This window comes from Camelus dromedarius, chromosome 32 (assembly GCF_036321535.1).
Source record: "Camelus dromedarius isolate mCamDro1 chromosome 32, mCamDro1.pat, whole genome shotgun sequence".
NCBI classification, from domain to species: Eukaryota; Metazoa; Chordata; class Mammalia; order Artiodactyla; family Camelidae; genus Camelus; species Camelus dromedarius.
Window position 1 is genome coordinate 7,396,749 of NC_087467.1, and position 18,305 is coordinate 7,415,053.

An 18,305-nucleotide genomic window follows, 5' to 3' on the forward strand; every position below is an offset into this window, starting at 1 on the left:
GTGAGGATCCTTGGAGAGAAGCATCATCTCTTACAAACGTAACGTTTCAGTTTCACTTTAATTTCCTGGTTAAGGTGGACGATGAGACAAGGGCTTCAGGAAAAGCTCTACAATGTATTTTTGGTGTAAAATCACCCTGAATATCGTGCCAGTCCTCAAAGGCTCTGGCGGTACATCCACTGCCTGTGAGGAAAAAGTATTCAGTTTTCCTTAAATTGTGTTTGTAGACTTGCATCATTATTTAAAATGAGGGATCATAATTGTTGGCTCAATAGCTGTCATACTGTAAATTAAATTTAAGTAAATTCAATTGAACAAGCATTTATTAGGCCCATTATTTTTCAAAGTATTGTACCAAGGATAGTAAAAATAATAAGAGAAGGTAGATGAGGAGAAAGATCTGAACAATAACTAATTTCTCACTGCCAGTATTTCACTTTGTTCAGAATGTATTTGGCAACCTTGCTTCGAGGAAGAGAATCTAGCATCTTACCTCCCCTCTGGGCAGTCATTTTAGACTTCACTGGATAACTTTGCATAGGTTTCCCGAACGTGCCCTAACTGTACCCTACATTCTAGTGCCCTATTTGGGGCTTTTGTCGCCTTCTATTTAGATTTTCACAGCAAGCCTCCTCCCTTGTCTCCAGTTCCTGCCCTTTTCCATCTGTCCTAAGAAATGTTATAAGGCTCAGTTCCGGTCATGCCGTCCTCTGTCGCCCGTGGGGTAGACCCAAACTTCTAAGTATTTTCAGCAGAGTTTGGACTTGAGTCTTGTAAGCCTTATCCTCAGCTCCCACAACGCTCCAGCTTCTCCCAAGAGTCCTGTGCTCCAGCCACACGGGATGCCTCACAATTCCAGATCATGCCCTTGGCTTTCTCGTCTGAGCGATTCCTCAGCCTGCTCCCTCCAGGGGACACAACTCTCCATCCCCTATTTTCCAAGGCAGTATGCACACGTGTGCCCCGAGGAAGCCCGTCTGATAACTTCAGGTGGAATGACTCTGTTCCTTTCTGCTCCCAGACATCCTCACGCACCACATTTATGACACTTGGCATTTCCCAGAGTCATTCACGGACAAGTTGTTCCTGCCACTTTTTAGACAAGCCCTTGACTGGCCGTCAGGGGAGAGGAGGGGCTCGGAAATGATGAAGTAAATTTTATGGTTAGGGTCCTGCGTGCTTTGGGGGAAAGGGTCCGTGGCTTTCATCAGAGTCTCCCAAAGACATACAGGAGGAAGTTGAAGAACCACAGCACTAAAGTATAAGCAGCTTGAAGACAGGGACTGTTTCTTGTTCATCTTTGTATTCCTCAGAGCTCCTTGCATAATAGCTTGTTCAAACTGGCTGCTGGATGATGCTGGGTGAATGGAACAGGGCAAAGAGCTTACTGTTTGCCCAACGCTGCATGTAACCCCTAAAAGCGTCTCCTTTACTGCAGTGTTCTAAGAAAGCTCGCTGAGACCTACTGCACATGGCTTCCCGCAGCACCTTTATCATCCCTTACCTACTAGGGCTTGAGCAGGTGGCCAGAATCCTAGGTGCCAGAGGCCATATTTCCAGAAAAAAGGGCATCCATAGGACGGGCAACCACGAGGCACTGTCTTCTACTTCTTCTTCATTGCTGTTGCCTTGTGTGCTTATCCGGCCAAGATGAAGGCTAGCAGACCAAGCACACGGTGTCGCTGAGAAGTTGGGTTTGCAGAAACTGGCTAGGACGTGTTGCTTTTTTCTACACTCACTCTGTACTGTTTAAATATCGAATTCATTGTCTTTGGACAATGAGAGCAAATAATGGGATGGAAAATGGAAACGCATCTCATTCACCCATTCAGAGAAGAGCTAGGGCACAGCTTCCTAGTGCACAGCAAATTATTTGGGAGATGGGCTAGCATTTGGGGTGAAGAGATCTCTAGATGGCTTTTTGGCAGGACAGATTATTTACAGACATCCTGAGTGAGGTCAAGGTCTGTAAAAGTCAGTAGAAAGGGCTGATGAGGAACTTGTAACCCAGAAGGTCAAGGTGCACAGGAGTGAGGTTTCAGACGCCTCTTCTGCGCCTTTGGCTCCATCTCCTTCTCCAGCCGCTGCAGGAGTGACCACTGTGACACAGACTTTGGCTCAGGGCAGCTGCCGCCAGACAGCACTTGGCCTCAGGCTCCGTCTATGGACCTCTGATGCCTCGGCCGAACACGCCCACAGCTACCAGCCGGCAGCTCGGGGTATCAAGTCCTGTAGGTCTCCCTTGACCAGTGCAGGAGAGAGCAGCTGGATCATTGCCTCCTCCTTTCTACCCCTGGGCGGACCATTCTAATATGTCAGAAGTCGAGTTCTCAGTTACATGACTTTATCTGGTGTTTATCCAAGGGAAGCCGCTCGGCATGTCTTGTGCTGTGCTCTCCTCACCTAGAACAAACAGAGCTTCCCAATTCCTGATGGAAAAGGAGGTAAATAAAGCAGAAGACCAAGCCCAACTGCGCGAAGGATTAAAAACAGCGACATACACTGTCTGTTTCAGTAGACACAGGCTTACTTGATTTCTCTGAACCACCAAACTTGCAATTTTTGTTTTCTTCAGAAAAGGACAATTCGCTCAGGGCACCGACAGGCTAGATACAAGTTTAGTCTAGTGAAGTTGTAGGGTGTATTTGCTATTTGATATTCACAAAATCAGAAGCTTTGAATAAATAGGACACATCCTTCAATTCTAAACTTGAGGATACTAATGCTAACTTTGGACATTAGGGAATCTTATGACACTTTTCTCCCCTCCATGGTCTAGCATAATGCCTGGAACTGAGTAAATCTCAGTCCATCTTTGTTGAATGAATGAATAAATGTGTGATTGCTAATAGCAATAGCAAAACGCCAACAAAGCTTCCTTGGGGAGTGAATCAAGGTGGATCAGGAATGCCTTTCTTGCAGGATCACAGGTGTGGTTATGTGGGAGGGGCCACTCTTGCATTCCTGTCCTCCAGACTGTCTTTTGTTTTCTCTCCGTGTTCGCCAGAGCTCCGGGATCCTGGGAGAGCACCCCCTGGGTATCCCCTCATCACTGACTGGCTCTGGACCGATCCGGGAGGCTCTCAGGAACATAGCTTGGCAGGCCCGCTGAAGCATGGTCACTGCATCTTGCTTTGGCCCCCAGCAGACGGGGCTGGGGGGGCGTGAAAGGCACTCCTCTGTATGTACCACTCTTTCCCAACTGACTGGGGCATTTAAACATGATGCTCTTTCCTAAATTGTGGGAGTAAAAGTGCTTAGTTGGCACAGTTTCCTGACATAAGGCAGGAGCAGGAGAGAGGGAAGGAAACGAGTGGATATTAACATCCAGATGCCTGGAAACCAGACTATATAGGTGTTGGCTTAATTCACAGCTTGTGCATGCAGTGGCAGCAGCTTGAGCAGACAAAGCTTCCAGCATCCTCCCAAAATAAAAATCCTAACAAGAAAACAAAACCCTGGATCTTTAAGATCTTATAAAGGCAATTAAAGGGAAGCAGCAGCTTTAATTAAACCCACATCACAAGATCAGGACTTTGGAGAAAATCACAGCTTTTCTCTGCCAGAAGTTTGCCCTGATGAAGGGGAGACATTTTTGCCGTCAGTCCAGCCTGCCCAGCGGGGAGCACTGTTCCCATCGCCCTGGTGCACCTGCATCTTTAATGGGTCTGTTTATATTTCTGCTGTCACCACCAACTTCCCCACAGGGAATTTTTGGGAACATTGTATTTGAGTGCGATTCACTTTTCTTTATTCTAAACAGGTGCCTAGAATGATTCAATGTCAGGAATGCAAATGTGTATCAGAAACATTTGGAATAATACAAAGATATGTGAATGCACCTGCTCTTGCTTCTGACTCCTTGACTGGAGAGAGCTCTTCTGTCTTTCTCTTTTAAATGCATCTCTTTAGGGGGAGCTAGTTCTCTTGCCTGAGTTTTTACTGTAAACTTTGGGCCCTGGGGTAGGCAGAATCTGAGGATGCTCGACCTCACCCCACCCCAAGGTTCCTGGCCCGTGGACTGCACACACCTTGTCCCACGTATTCAATCAAACACTAGTCCAGGTACCACTGTGAGGAATTCTGCAGATGTAATGAGTTTCCCAAATCAGTTGGCCTTAAGATATGGTGATTATCTGGGTGGGCCTGACCTAATCATGTGGGTTGGGGATTACAGACACACATTACTACATATAAAACAAACAACAAGGACCTATTGTATAGCACAGGGAATGCTATTTGATTTCTTGTAATTACAAATAATGGGAGAGAATCTTAAAAGAAAAAGTATATATATGTATATATACGTGTAACTGAATGACTGCTGTACACCTAAAACTAACATTGTAAATCAATTATATGTCAATAAATTTTTTTTTAAAAAGCAGAGAAGTTTTTTTTTTTTTTCCTGATTGCTCACAGAGGAGAGAGTCAGAGAAATACAAGAAAGAAGCAGACATCTGAGCTCTGAACAGCTTGTGGGGAGCCACGTGGCAAGAAACTTGAGTCGCCTCTAGGAACTGAGTGCTGTCCCCAGCTGACTGTCAGTAAAAAATGAGGACCTCAATTCTTCAACCATAAGGAAACGAATTCTGCCAACCGCCAGTTCACTTGGAAGAGAACCTGGAGCCCTGGATGAGAACCACAGACCCAGCCAGCACTTAGATGTCAGCCCCTGAGACCCTGAGCTGAGAATCCAGCCATGCTGGTTGGATTTTTGCCTAGAGAAACAGGGCGATGATAAAGGCGTGTTGTTCTCAGCTGCAAAGTATGGTCATTTGCTCTGCAAAGAGAGAAAACTGACACAGAAATCCACAGGCTTAAAAAGTGAGGCAAAGATGAGGAATATGCTGATACACTGGCTTGAAAAAAAATGAATGGGATATTAGCATTTGTTACGAAAAAGTATCTGAAGGCAACTCCGGCAGCATAAGACTAGTCACTTGGCTGGGGAAGAATGAACCTCATGGGGGCACAGTCAGTCATTCAGAGAAGAATATTTATTCAGGAGCTACTGCACAGATAGCCCTCACTTGGGTTAATTGCATAGTGATAAACATTTAAGGTAAATAGGTAACTGCATTTTTTTTTTTTGCAAGAAATCTTATAAGAAGATTATACCACACTGGGTAATCAAATGATAAGTATTAAAATGTTCACCTGGGAAGAAAAGTAACATAATGATTACTCTTAAATTGCAGATTTTAAATTATTCACTTTATCCTAAATAATGTCAAGTTACCATCATTTAAATAAATGTTGGCAACTGAAAAAAAGTTTAGAGATATTACAGACAAAAGTGTGTAGTCTAACTTGAAATTGTATCTGGGTGAAGGATACTTGAAAAAAAATATTTCATTTACTAGAGGAAAGATAGTTGGAAAAACTCTGAAAGTCCAGACGCACACGTAGACCTTTTGTCCTCTTTTTCTTTTAAATGCAATTTTAATCAATATGAGTGATGGAAAGAAAATTCAGACTGTAACCAGAAGAACTAAAGATGGTGCAATGCCAGCGGTGGGTGTGGGGGAGAGGATCGCCTTGGCTCCTTATTTTTTTGTTCCCACTATTAAACAGCAGGGATTCGAGGTTTCTGATTTATTTCTTGTCGCCTTTTGTTGTTGATGAACTTAAGGTTGCGTTTCACTGACTCCAAAGTAATTTCTGAAAAAAAGATCTGCTGACATAACGGGGTATCTGGGTCATTAACCATGTCAATGCTGACCAAGGAAATAATGTTCTAATAGGAAACGGCTATTTGTTCAAAATAAAGGCTGAGATGTTGCCATTTCCACACATGCTTATGAATGGTTTATACGGTACTTATTTTGTGCAAAGTTACCAGGGCTCCTGGAAGCTAACGGGAAGGCTGATGATTAAGAAGGGGTATTGGAAATATTATTCGTACTCTCCGGTCTGTCCCATTCCTCCTAGAAAATAAACTAGCCAACATGTCATGCCCTAATTTTTAGAGACATTCGTTCCTTTATTCTAGTAGAGAATGTGCTAGTTGTGGCATGGGGAGGGAGGGTGTCGGCGGGTACAAAGATGGGTGTAAGGGGAAGAAGCTGATTTGGGAAAAGATCCTATGGAGAAAAGTTGAAGGAAGAATTTCTTGCCTAAAAAAAGAAAAAAAAAAGAGATAGACTTCTTCAACTCTTCTAGCAGAGGCTGGGAAATGTTTTTCATATACCTACAGGCATCACCATGTTATATAGTAATATTATATAGATATTAGGTAGAGAAAACAACTTTCCACAACATTTTTACTTACAAAGTTAAACATATAATAATGCATCCTTTTTTTTTTTTTTGAAGCACATCGACCAACGAGAAGAAAGGAATTATTTAGGGAGAGATAATGTTTTGCTTAAGTGGGGTTACAAGTTACTGTTCCCCATTATCAAAAAGGATACAAGTACTCATCTGTGGAAACTACTCTTAGTTCACGGTCTATTCAAAATAGATTCTGGGCTACATTCAGTTAACAGGCCAGTTTTCTGGCTTCTTCTTAAGAGTTTTTAGAGCACTGGGAACGAGTTATTCTCAGTATCCATTAGGAGCTGCCTTGCAAGGAATGAATATGAATTGTCAGTGGTAGGAATCAATGGTCTAGAAACGGAGGAAGGCAAGGTGGGTGGGGAAGGAAATACAGGAAATATTAACTAACACTATTGGTCCTTGAATTTAGACAAAAAAAGAAATCTCCTGAAAATCTACACACTCCATGCTATATCCAGCCAACATTTATTTTTTTCTAGGTGATAACTTTACAAGGACCAGCTTTTATGTTTTTTCTTCCATTATGTGGTTTTTAAGCTTTTGTTAATATAAAAAATAAGTTTTACCTGTAAATAAGGTCTGAACCTAAAAATGAACAACCTGTTCTCAGTTAAGGTCCGTTGATTTCCATGAAGTAAATAGTACGTAACAGGAGTTTCCAAAAAAGCAATGCACTCACAAACACCACCTGGGTTTTTTTTATTTCTTTTATTGTGGAGTAAAACTCCACTATCATAACTTATTGTGGGTTAGGTTTTATTGCAGACAAAAATTATCCCCCTCTGATACAGGGGTGTATATTCAATACTGACTAATGTTATGTCACAAACACCAGTGCTTCTGGTTATCTTCCTAAAAGGAAGACTTCAACTTTGATTAAGATGAACCAGGGTCAGTTGTGGGAACATTTTGCAAGTATCTCAACATCACAACTGTCACATTACTTTTTTGTCAGTAAGGAAAACTCACCAAATTACATAGAGTTACTTGCATTGAAGGCTTCTGATCAAAGTAGATACAATTTTAAAATGAAACTTTTTTTTTTTTTTAAATGGCGGTACTGGGGATTGAACCCAGAACCTCATGCATGCTAAGCATGAGCTCTACCACTGAGCTATTTCCCTCCCCTAAAATGAAACTTAATTTTAGCAGAGCTTTCAAAATACGCCTCTTTTTTCTGCCTTGAGCCCTTGTTTTGTCTAGCTTGTAACGAATGTGATACCTTTTTCTAAAATGCATGATGTTTATAACGTACGTTGTATAGCAAACAACACTTCTCTGTGTAATGTCTACTCATTCTTTAAGACTCAGCCCAGATATCTCCCTCTCCAGGAAGCTCCTGAAAGCAGCCCCCATACCCAGGTCAGGGCACTGCCCTCCTGGCCACCCCCCCCCCCCACTTCCCTTATTTCTGTCATTACACCTCCACACTGTTCGATACGGCTCTTTAAGACTCTATCTAGCCAATCAGGCGTTGGTCACCTTGAAGGCAGGGATCACATCTTATTCACTATTGCTCCATCCTTGGTACCCAGCGCAGTACCAGACCTATAGCAGGAGCTCACTATTCACTTGCTAAATTAAGGGGTAAATGAATGGGTGCCTCGAGGGGCAACTGGACAGGTGCGAAGGTTCTGTTCTCACCCAGGGATGGATCAATACTGCTTTCCAAGAAAGTCACTGTCTTCTGCACTGTTTTCCAGGAGGGTCAATGAGACTCTGACATGATTCTGGATGTAGGATAAGGACGAGGGCCAGAAAAGAACAGGAAAAGGAAAAGGAGGCGCTCAAGAATGAGAAAGGGCCTTGGGCGGAGAGTAGGAGGAAGGGGATGTGGCCAACAGTGTGTGCCCTTTGTAACTTTCGCTGCCAGTTGCCAAATCAACGTGGGTCTTTTTTCCTTTCTTTTCCTTTCCCCTTCCTTCCTCCCTCCCTTCCTTCTTTCCTTTATTTTCCTTATTATTTATTTTTGGGTTCATCCTTGCCATTTTGTAATGTCTTTTTTTTTTTTCATTTTCTTTTTTTTTTTGTGGGGGGAGGTAATTAGGTTTATTTGTTTATTTATTTATTTTCAAATGGAGGTGCTGAGGATTGAACCCAGGACCTCGTGGGTGCTAAGCATGCGCTCTACCGCTGAGCTGTTTGTACCCGCCCCTCCTTTGCATTTCTTTTTTTATTGAAGTGTAGTCAGTTTATGATGCTGTGTTAATTTCTGGTGCGCAGCATAGTGAGTCAGTATGCGTGCATACGTTCCTTTCCGTGCTCCTTCCCATGCCAGCTATCGGATACAGCTCCCTGTGCTATGCAGCAGGACATTGTTGTTTATTTTATATACAGTAGTGTGTATCTGCAAAATTCCCCACCTCTACTGAAAGCAGCCTAAGGAAGGCTCTGGTGACCAGGTTTTAAGGGGATGGCACTCCCATCCCTAATGCCTCTCCCCTAGCCTCTATTTTGAGGGCCACTGGAGTGGTAATGGGGAAAGAAAGTGGGAGGATCCCAGCACTTTTTTTATCGCTGAAAACACGGAGATTCTCCCCTTTGTTTGAACATGGGTGATGGGGGGGGAGGGGGGAAGGGAAGCTTTTCTTCCGTGGGAACATTTTCCTGGTCCTTTAACCCAGTCCTGGAAGGGGCTTTTATGATTTATCAATGCCCAGGACTCTGAGGACAAGGACAGATTCTTTCCCACATTAGTAGAGTTTTTCTCATTGTTTTGGAGGGTTTGGTTTAGATCCTATGAGGAGTCAAAACCCATCTTTGATATCTGACCAACCCATGTTTTTTCTCCCTTCTTGTCCTGCCCCAAACTTTAGCCCCATTTCTAGCCACTGGGCCTGGAGAATAAGCTGCAGCTTGAGGAGTAGATGCACCCTGCCCTTCCTCATAGTCGTTATTAGCTGCAAACCAAGGAGCCCTGGGGCCAGGGGGTGGGGGGAGGGGTGCGGGAGGGGTCGGGGGAGTGGCAGTCTGCTCAGGGCCCCTGGAGGCATCTGCCTGAGACTCTGGGAGGGTGGAGATGTGGACATGTGTCCAATCCCCATGCCACAGAGTCAAGAACCATGTCTATGTATTCAAGAGAATATTCTGGTTTTCATGTTTTCATTCGTCCAATACTAATTAGAAAATGAGAACAAAGTTAGTAATTTTTTATAGCAGTCAGTTTTCACAAAAGAAAAGGGTAAGTTCGTATACATGAAGTCTGAAGCAATATTTTTTTTTTCCCGGGAGAAAAGGGATGTGATAATGTGATGGAAGCACTGACCTACAGGCAGGGAATGGGAACCTGCTCACTGTGAGTCGTGACCCTGGACCTAGCTTGCTGCTTACATGAGAAAATCAGGGGAAGAGCTGAAGCCAGTTTCTCTGTTCCTTTAAGTCTTGTCTCTTGCCGTTGTCTGATGGTGGCAAAAGTAGTTAATCCTCTAATACAAAGGGCTAATTTTTATAGTTTCTGAAAGAAACTTAGATGTTTCCCAGAAACTTATAAACATTTTCCTGTATTTGTAAAGGAAATACAAATATAAAGAGGACTTTATGTTTGATATTTTATGAAGTTTTTGGAAACCACTTCAATGGCGCTGCGTTTACAATACCAAAGCTAGCAAATGGAAGAAAAACATCCATGCAGATTTAGACCATTCCAAGGGCAGGATTTTATACACTATGGCTCATCTATTCCAATACTTCGGCAGTGGAGTAATTAAGCCTTCAGAAGACTTAGGAACAGCCTTTCTACCATTTGTGTACCACAGTACTCCTTTTATTGTTGTGTAAACATGTTATTATCTATACTTGCAAGAGAGCCTACTTTTAATAAACAAAGCAACAAATGTAAACTATAGGATTCATGAAGGTAATTAGTCCAGACAACTGGTATACTTACAATTGCATTTCTTCTGAACAAACCTAAGCTTGCATGCTGTTCTGTAGGTGGAGAGTCGGATACGATCCAGATCTTGAGCCCCTGAGGGGAAGAAAAACGCACACATATGGTATGCCGTGCGTGTGATAATGTGTATACATAAAACAGCCACGGATTTAACCTATACAATTTAATTTTTATTTTTATTAGGATAGAAGTTTAACAGGAAGACTTGAGGAGGTCTGTTCCGTCCTCCTCAGGTCCTGGGGAAAGAGAGCATGTGGAGCCAACACAGGATGTCAGGTTGTCAGCCATGTTTGCTGGCCAAGGGTCACCAACTCAGCCCTGTGGTGTCTGCCACTTCTGAGAACAGTCTGCTCCAGCTGTGACTTCAACAGCTAGATGAAACCAGATAGTAATCTCACCAAATCATCATTTTAAATGCACTGTGATGGGTCATTAGACCATGGCTGTGAGGTGCACGCAGGTTGAATGCTGGGCATCTTTTCTTAGTGATCTTAGGCCAGTTGGTTTTAGAAGCCTCAGTTTTTTCATCCGGAAGATGGGTCTGATGATAATACCACTGCTTATTTCACAGGGTTGTTGTCAGGATAAATGAGTGACTATAACCTAACGTGCTGGGAACGCTGCCTGGCACACAGTCAGTGCTATAGAAGTGAGCCAGGCTGGGTCCTGGGACCCTGGGCTGCAATGCTTGCACTGGGACAGATGTCTCCTTGAGCAACAAAATACAAAGAAACTACTATAAGGGACTAAAAATAACTGCGGTGCCTGCAGTCGGGTGAGTTATGAACAACAAGATACAAAATAACCAAAAACCTAACTGCCACTTCCGAGATGTCAGGAGCAGAAGCAGGGACTGTACATGACCCCTGCACACTGGACCAGCAAGGTGGTGGGCTGACCACCTAAGCCACCCCTCCAGCCCGACCCCTGGACCTGTCCCTACCCCCACCCTATTTAAGGGACCAGTTCGCCCCCTCACTTAGGGAGGGAGCAGGGCACCTGTTACTTGTTTTCGCTCCCTCCTGCTGCAGCACAAGTCCCAGAAAAGCCTTGCCTGAATTTCTCATCTGGCCTCTTATCAATTTCTATTGATTAAGGAGACCAAGAACCCTGGTTGGGAACATAAGTGCTCATTATTACGACTCGTGTCTATCCTGCAAAGCTTCCAGTCACCCTCAGAGGAGAGTCCTTTCTGAAAACAACCACTGTTCTTTCTGACGCTGTGGCCTCCCCCTCCTCACATGCAGGAACACGTTCCCCGTATTTTTGAACTACTTTCCTCATTCCACTCGTCCACTCCAAACCCAGCGTGGCTTTTGCCGCCCACGGCATCAGGTCTGAATGTTCCACTCAGAATCCAAGCCCTCCGCAGGCTCTTGCCCTCCCACCTCCCCAACAATACTTCCCACTGCTCTCTACCGTGGAACCTCTGCCAGACTCAGGCCTTGCAGTCCCTCCCAGGTGGGCTGCTTGTCACATCCACACCTGACGTCCTGGTGATGCTCGCCGCCTCCTCTGAACGGGCTCACCTCTAGAATGTGTCTGGAACGTAGTAAGCTTTCAGCAAATGTCTGTTCTTCTCCACTTCTAAATATTTGGCTTTCTTCAAGCCCGTGTTTATGATTCCCAACAGACAGGAAGGCACATAGCTATATTTTGACATGTATCGAACTTTCTCTTTACCAGGAAAAGCGCTGCAGAAATGCTTCAGAATAGAATTAGGGTAGCAAGTACGTGAACGGGCCTTGAAATAGTAACATTAGGAGGCCAGTTAAGTGCTTTCCTAATGAAACTCAGGATCAGTTAGCAAGTGTCCCTCACTGAGTGCATCTATCAATCTCTCAACTCAAGCTAATCTCTTTAGATTTATTTAAAAATACTATCAATACTCCTATTACTTTATGGTTTTATGAGGCAGATCATTAAACATTCATTCTTATGAGAGTTTATTACTTGACAAACAGGTTCATTGATACCGAGCACTTGAAGGATCAAAGAGGTAGGACCTCACCCAATGCAGGAATTTGCCTCAACACGTTCTTAACAGGTGGACATTTAGTCAACAGCCATCCTATGAGATTATTCCCATTGACAGGGATGATTATAACTTAGGGAAAATACATGAGCTTTCAAGTCAGTAAACATTAACCTTTCACCTCCTAGTTGTGTGAACTCTGACAAGTTTTTACTTTGGGTCTGATTTCTTTTTATTTTGCGGTGGTGGAGGGGAGGTAATTAGGTTTATGTATTTATTAATCATTATTATTTATTTAATGGAGGGACTGGGGATCGAACCCACGACCCTGTGATGCTGAGCATGCGCTCTACCACTGAGCTGTGCCCTCCCCACTGCCCCGATTCCTTTATGTGTGAAATGCGGATAACCGTACCAACCTCATCAGCTGGTAACCTCTGTAGCTGGTACCCAGTGAGCATTTAATAGCAGGTGGGCCTCCTTCAAAGGTTTCCGGGGCCATTTTTGAGGAACAGTAAGTGATAGAAATTTTTTTTATATCTCTGGGCTTTAATTTGCTTCCCTTGGGGGCAGGTATAGCTCAGTGATAGAGCGCATGCTTAGCATGCATGAGGTCCTGGGTTCAATCCCCAGTACCTCCACTAAAATAAATAAATAAACCTAACTACCCGCCTAAAAAAATTGCTTCCCTGTAACTTCAATCCATTTGATCTGGTTTCCCTTCTGGAGCCACATAATCTTTTTTCCCTGCCAGTTGATAATTTGTTTCTTAAAGATTGGGGAGCAGCTGTTGGGATCATTGTTAGCATCTTCATCACTATCCAAAGATTAAGCACCAAGGTCCCTGCCATCACGGAGTTTAATGTCCAATGAGAAGGTCACTTCTCTTTGAGTTTTTCAGGTTGAAGACGTCCAACTCCAAAGCCATTTCAAGGACAATGTCTACCACAGAGCATGCACACAGTGGGCTTCAGTCCATGGACGTTGCTAAGACTATTATTCTTATCACCAGACAGGGTTTTGAGAGATCCTGGTCTATGGCTGGCTATTATCTGCTTGAAATGTGACACACAAAATGAGCCCAAAAGCCACAGCTATGGCCTCACCTGTACAGAATGCAGAGAAAGTAATTTTAACCACCACTGATAAGGACACTTACTGATGCAATTTTTTTCAGAGCTGGCTCATTCTCCTGATTCTTATTAAGCTTGCAGTTCATTATAAAGCTGGTTTTAAAAAACCAGATGCACTTATATTAAGTCAAACCTTTTCTATTTTCCATTAAAGTGCCTACTGGGATGCTAAAAGTAGGATTTTTTAATTTGGTTAGTTTCTTTCACTTTTTAGCTCATGCTTCTAAGCTTCCTGATATTTTAAACAATTTGGATCTTGTCACTGGCATTTCAAAGGACCTTCCCAGTTTCATGTCCTCTGCCAACCTGAGAGGCCATGTGGGAAATGAGCTCTCCAGGGTGCCTGATTACCAGAGACACAGAGAATATCAGAAATACACGAACGCTAAATCCACCTTTTCCGCCAGATGAGGATGCAGTTTGAATGATGCTGAGTTTGGCTCAATCATCAGAAGAGTCTCAACATCTGTAAATAATCCTTTAAAAGAAGATTTTAGGAACCACAGATAATTTGTGTAAGTCTTTGACAATAATGGTTTAAGCTCTAGGTCTAAAAGAACTGTGATGCAGCATACAATTAACTTTTCTCAGTTTCAGCTGGACCTCATTCTCTGAGAGAAAGCATGGATTCTCTGCTCCTCCCTCTCCTAGAGGTCGCAGGGGGCATTTGGCCAAGGTGCACTTCTCTGGGATGCAGTAAAGAGGGACGCAGAAATGATGGTTAGGGTCAGGAGCACACTGACTGCTCTCCTCTGCTTGTTGACCGTGTGGACTGAACCAACCCTCTGCTTTGTTCAAGCACCAGGACGGGGTCTGGAGGTCTGTTGATATTTCCTATTTGTGAAAGTTCTTCCTGGCAGAGGATAAAACCCCTGAACATAAAAAGGGAAGTGGAGAGCAATGAAGTTTAGCTTTCCAGATACAGCAGCGCACTGCCCGTATGGACAACCTTAAGTGGCCACTACGGAATCCCTAATGAGTTCTGGGACAAAAAAAAAAAAACAAAACAAAAACCAAAAAACAAAAAAATTGAGCTGAGATGGGCCACGCAGGTTCTTGCTCAACTTATTCATCTTGTTTAAAATAAGTTTCTTTGTCTCTGGCCCAAGAAATCATGATCTTAATTCAGTTTTACATGTGTGGTCTCTTCTTGAAAGTCTGTACGTTCATAGTCGGGCTTGAGAGTAGCTGCATGTCTTCTGTGGAAATGCTGGAGGCAGCAGGCTTGGCCGGACACCGGCTGTGTTATGACGGCAGTCGGTGGGGCTAATGGTGGGTCCACCTCAAGCTGCTTTCTCAGCAGAAGCTTTGACAGTGAGGAGGCAAGTCTGGAAGGGACACTGACTTAACGTGCCAAAGATCCTGAATCAGCTGGTTCACGAGAACACGGGAAGTGGCTTTGAAGGACTCCTTGAACACTTGAGAGCCACAACCGTAATGGTGAAGCCCTGAGAAAAAGTCAAATTGTAAAGGGAGAGAATTGCTCAGGAATAAAACTTTGGTTAAAATCTGGCTTCCAGGGGGTTTGGAAGCTACCAAGAGACAGAAAAAGAGAAGGTGGTCAGAAACAGCAGGAAACTGGACCCCGGTGGTGACACAAGGGAGAATTTCCAGGATGGTGACCCACGTTGTGGACATCTTCAAGATGCTGAAGACCATGAAGAAGGGAGATGCGAGTGAAAACAGAACCTGGATCCACCATGGCCTGAGGGTGCGGCCACTCATGCCATTTCCCCGAATTTTTGAAATCTGTTTTCTTGCAACTCATCGTGTGCATTGCAAAATCATGCTCTAGGCGCCATTCCAACTATGCACATGCTGACTGCGCTCAGCATTCTGGGGGGCTGTCTGCCTTGGAACCATTCAGCAAGTGTTTGTTGAGGACCTCCATTTGCCTCCCTTTGATTTCCGGTCCCTCCTCCACTCTGCTTTCTCCACATGACCTTCTTCATCTTCTTAGGCAGCTTTCTATGCTCTGACAGAGTTTTCCAATCACGTTCCTTCCGTTCGAACCGACCTATCCTGTGCCCTGAGGCTTTTAAAGCCACGTGAATTCAGCATCTCAGGTGAATGGGTTTGAAGAAGGAGGTAGGGTCTATCTGTCAGGAGGCGTTCCTGTGAGTGATTGACACGGACATGTCCACAAGTAAGCGTCACACGAAGTGGAGGAGATGTGCACCGAGCAGAAAAACAGAGAAGACAGCGAGCTTGAGTCCGAGAACAAACTATTTGTTCTGCTGAAAGCCAGTCTGATAGACTTACTTGAGCTGACAAACTTTGATGACTGAAAAGGGCAAGGTGAGGGGTCTTTTCAGCTTTAATTGAAGGTACTAAATAAATTGATAATTAGTGCATTATACCAGGGGGGAAATTTTTGGCTGAGGGCAACTTGCCCCAAATTTCTTTAATCAAGGTATGTGGCCACAGAGGTTTTCTTGTTTTGTTTCGTTCTTTTTGGCTGATTCATGAGTCCATGCTTCTTAATTTTGTTTCTTTGTCTTTTTTGTTTATTTGGCTTCTGCTGCTTGTGGTTCTGAGCTCAGAGTAGATGCTTAACAAGTACATGTGCTGCAATCACCTGAATTAGCCAAAATTTCCTATCAATTGTTCTTCTTATTAATTGTTACTCTGTTCTGTGTGTTCTCCGCTCAGCGTGACTAAACTTTAGACAGGTTTCTCCTGACTCTAGGTCTTCAGCCTCCCTTTTCTTAGAACACTTACATTAGAACACTTGCCTTTGTAAATTCTTTGCCCCTTTAAAGATGTAAAACCTCCCAGCCTTTCGCCAGTTTCACAACCCAGGAATCTTTCTCAAGGACTGGGAGCCATTCCTGGGAAATGCAATCATTGAAGGCAGCCTCCTAGTCTCTGTGGGAGGCTAGGAGCCTAACTTCCTAATCGTGACAACTGGTTGACACAGTTCACCAACTTCCCATCTGACATCCTTCAGCACTTTGCTCTAGCTCACCCCAGTGCTTAAAAACCCTCCCGACTTTTGTTCCAGCAGAGGTGAGTTCAGTCTTTCTCCCCTCTCCCAACAGTCTTGAATAACGTCTTCCCTGCCTTCTTAACGCCCCCACGTGGCATTTTTCTTTGACGTTTGTAATTTCCAAAACAAATGATCTTTTTGGCACTTTCCTTCGATGTTTAAAAAAAGCACTTCTTCTAGGTAATACTTAGCTGACCAGATTTATAAGTTCCTCCTATGTTTCCAGTTCCCTGTCCAGACATCCCAGACTCCTGGAAGAAATGACTTTCCAAGTTTCGATGTCAGTCTTCTCTGGTAACAGTTTTCTTGTCCTTCTTTGGTGCTGACAGAGCTGGGGTGACCCATATATTTTTCAAATATTTAACACGTTCTTTTTATGAGATTACCTTTTTCTTTCGTATGACAGTTAATCAAAGTCAGTTTCCTCCTTTGAAATCAGCCAACTGTTTTATCTGGCAGGGTTCCACTTACTGTGGACACGCCCTGTTCAGTGTGAGTCCTAACACGATTGCTCGCTAACGGATTGTCAAGGTCAGATGTGTTTACTGGGCTTGGAAGAAGGGAAGAAAGGAAGAAAGACACATGCTTACCTATTCTGACCACTAATCAGGAGAACTCAAAATGATTTAATAAGCTGCATGACCTCCCTGAAAAGTTTCCATGAAAAGGTTAAGCTCCATTTTGGGAAATGAAGGCACCCTTTTCCTAAGTCACTCTCCCTTGAAAACGTTAGCGCTTGTCTGTTTCTATGGCTATAAAACTTACATTGCTCTTCCTTTGAGTTGGACAGATTTCATTCCCAAGACATTTGTGACACCTGCATTTTGTCTGTGTCAATTTTGCACCGAGTGCAGAAGAAGCTGGGATAATGTACTCAAATTCAGACACATGTTTACAAAATCACAACCTAAGCCCATTTTTAGAATTCTTACAGTCTGTTGGCTGATTCAGGCTTTAATGTAACGATGATGAAGTCAAAGATTTCTCCTAAGATTTTATTGCTTTTTTTATGCTAAATATTAATATATTTTTTCCTTTTCTGACAAAACACTGGCCTGTGAGAAACATGACACTTGGCTTTTCAGTCTAAGAATCTAGGTATGGGAAGAGACCTGGGCTGCTTTGAGCCTTGGTTAGCTGGGCAGGCGGTAATTAGGTTCCTTCCTCTGTTAGATCTGCCTCAACAAAGGCAACACTTCCAGGTGTGCGGTCTGGCCAGAAGCGAAGCTACAGGGCCAGACATGGCCTAGGAAATTGGAAGGTCATGGCTGAAACTCTCACAGGCACTTCAGACATGTTTCTAAAAGTGGAAAATGCAAGGAGCATGATTGAGATTCCTCACACCAATTTTAATTTTCTTTCCTCTTTGTTAGTTCTAACGCTGCCTTGGTGCCTCTAGATTATTCGGAAATGATAAAGGAAACTGTGAATCGTATTATCTGGGGTTTTCCTTTATCTGCTCCGACCCTCCTTCTTGCCAATCAGTTCCAATCTTCAATAGAAACCTAATTTTGTCTCTTGCCTTCTCAGAGTGAAAGGCTTACAACTCACTCCTGTTCATCTTCCTTCCTTTCGCAGGGAAGGAGAGATAAAAAGACAATATGAGAATCGTACTTTTTCCTTCATAACATTGAATTTGAGATGTGTGTTTCTCGCCCAATGTCAAGTTCTTCTTCCTCATGAATAAGAAAAATGGTCTGTAAGGAGATCCGACCACCCAATTACTTACACAGCAACCTCACATTTACATAAACCAACAACCTTTATTTAATGAGTTCTCTGTTGGAGTCAATCAATAGAATCTTGGTTTGGTTTTCCTCGTATAGCAGGTCACCTCCAAGCTCTGTTAAACTTTTGTTTTCCTTTTCACTTTTTAGAAACTAGTTTGCAGGGCAGATTCTCCCCCTCTGCATGAAGTTCAAGTGACAGCTTATATAGTTTGGTTTGCTACTCACACCGGATTGCTCTTTGCCATATGAACACATGACATCACTTTACAGGGAAGACATACAATGATTCATTTAAAAAATTTTA

General features: G+C 43.4%; 1 protein-coding gene across 10 annotated transcripts in view; it reads right to left on the reverse strand.

The window, feature by feature from the left end:
- DTNA (dystrobrevin alpha) overlaps window positions 1–18,305 on the reverse strand; it is a 221,311-nt gene that overhangs the window by 94,276 nt on the left and 108,730 nt on the right. For all 10 annotated transcript variants that reach the window (XR_010378658.1, XR_010378660.1, XR_010378659.1 and 7 more), the window contains exon 4: window positions 10,169–10,249. Coding sequence is in view for 7 of the 10 variants with exons in the window: in XM_031438981.2 (XP_031294841.1) it covers window positions 10,169–10,249 (81 nt within the window). In the remaining 3 variants the exon portion in view is untranslated. The remainder of the gene's footprint in view (window positions 1–10,168; window positions 10,250–18,305) is intronic.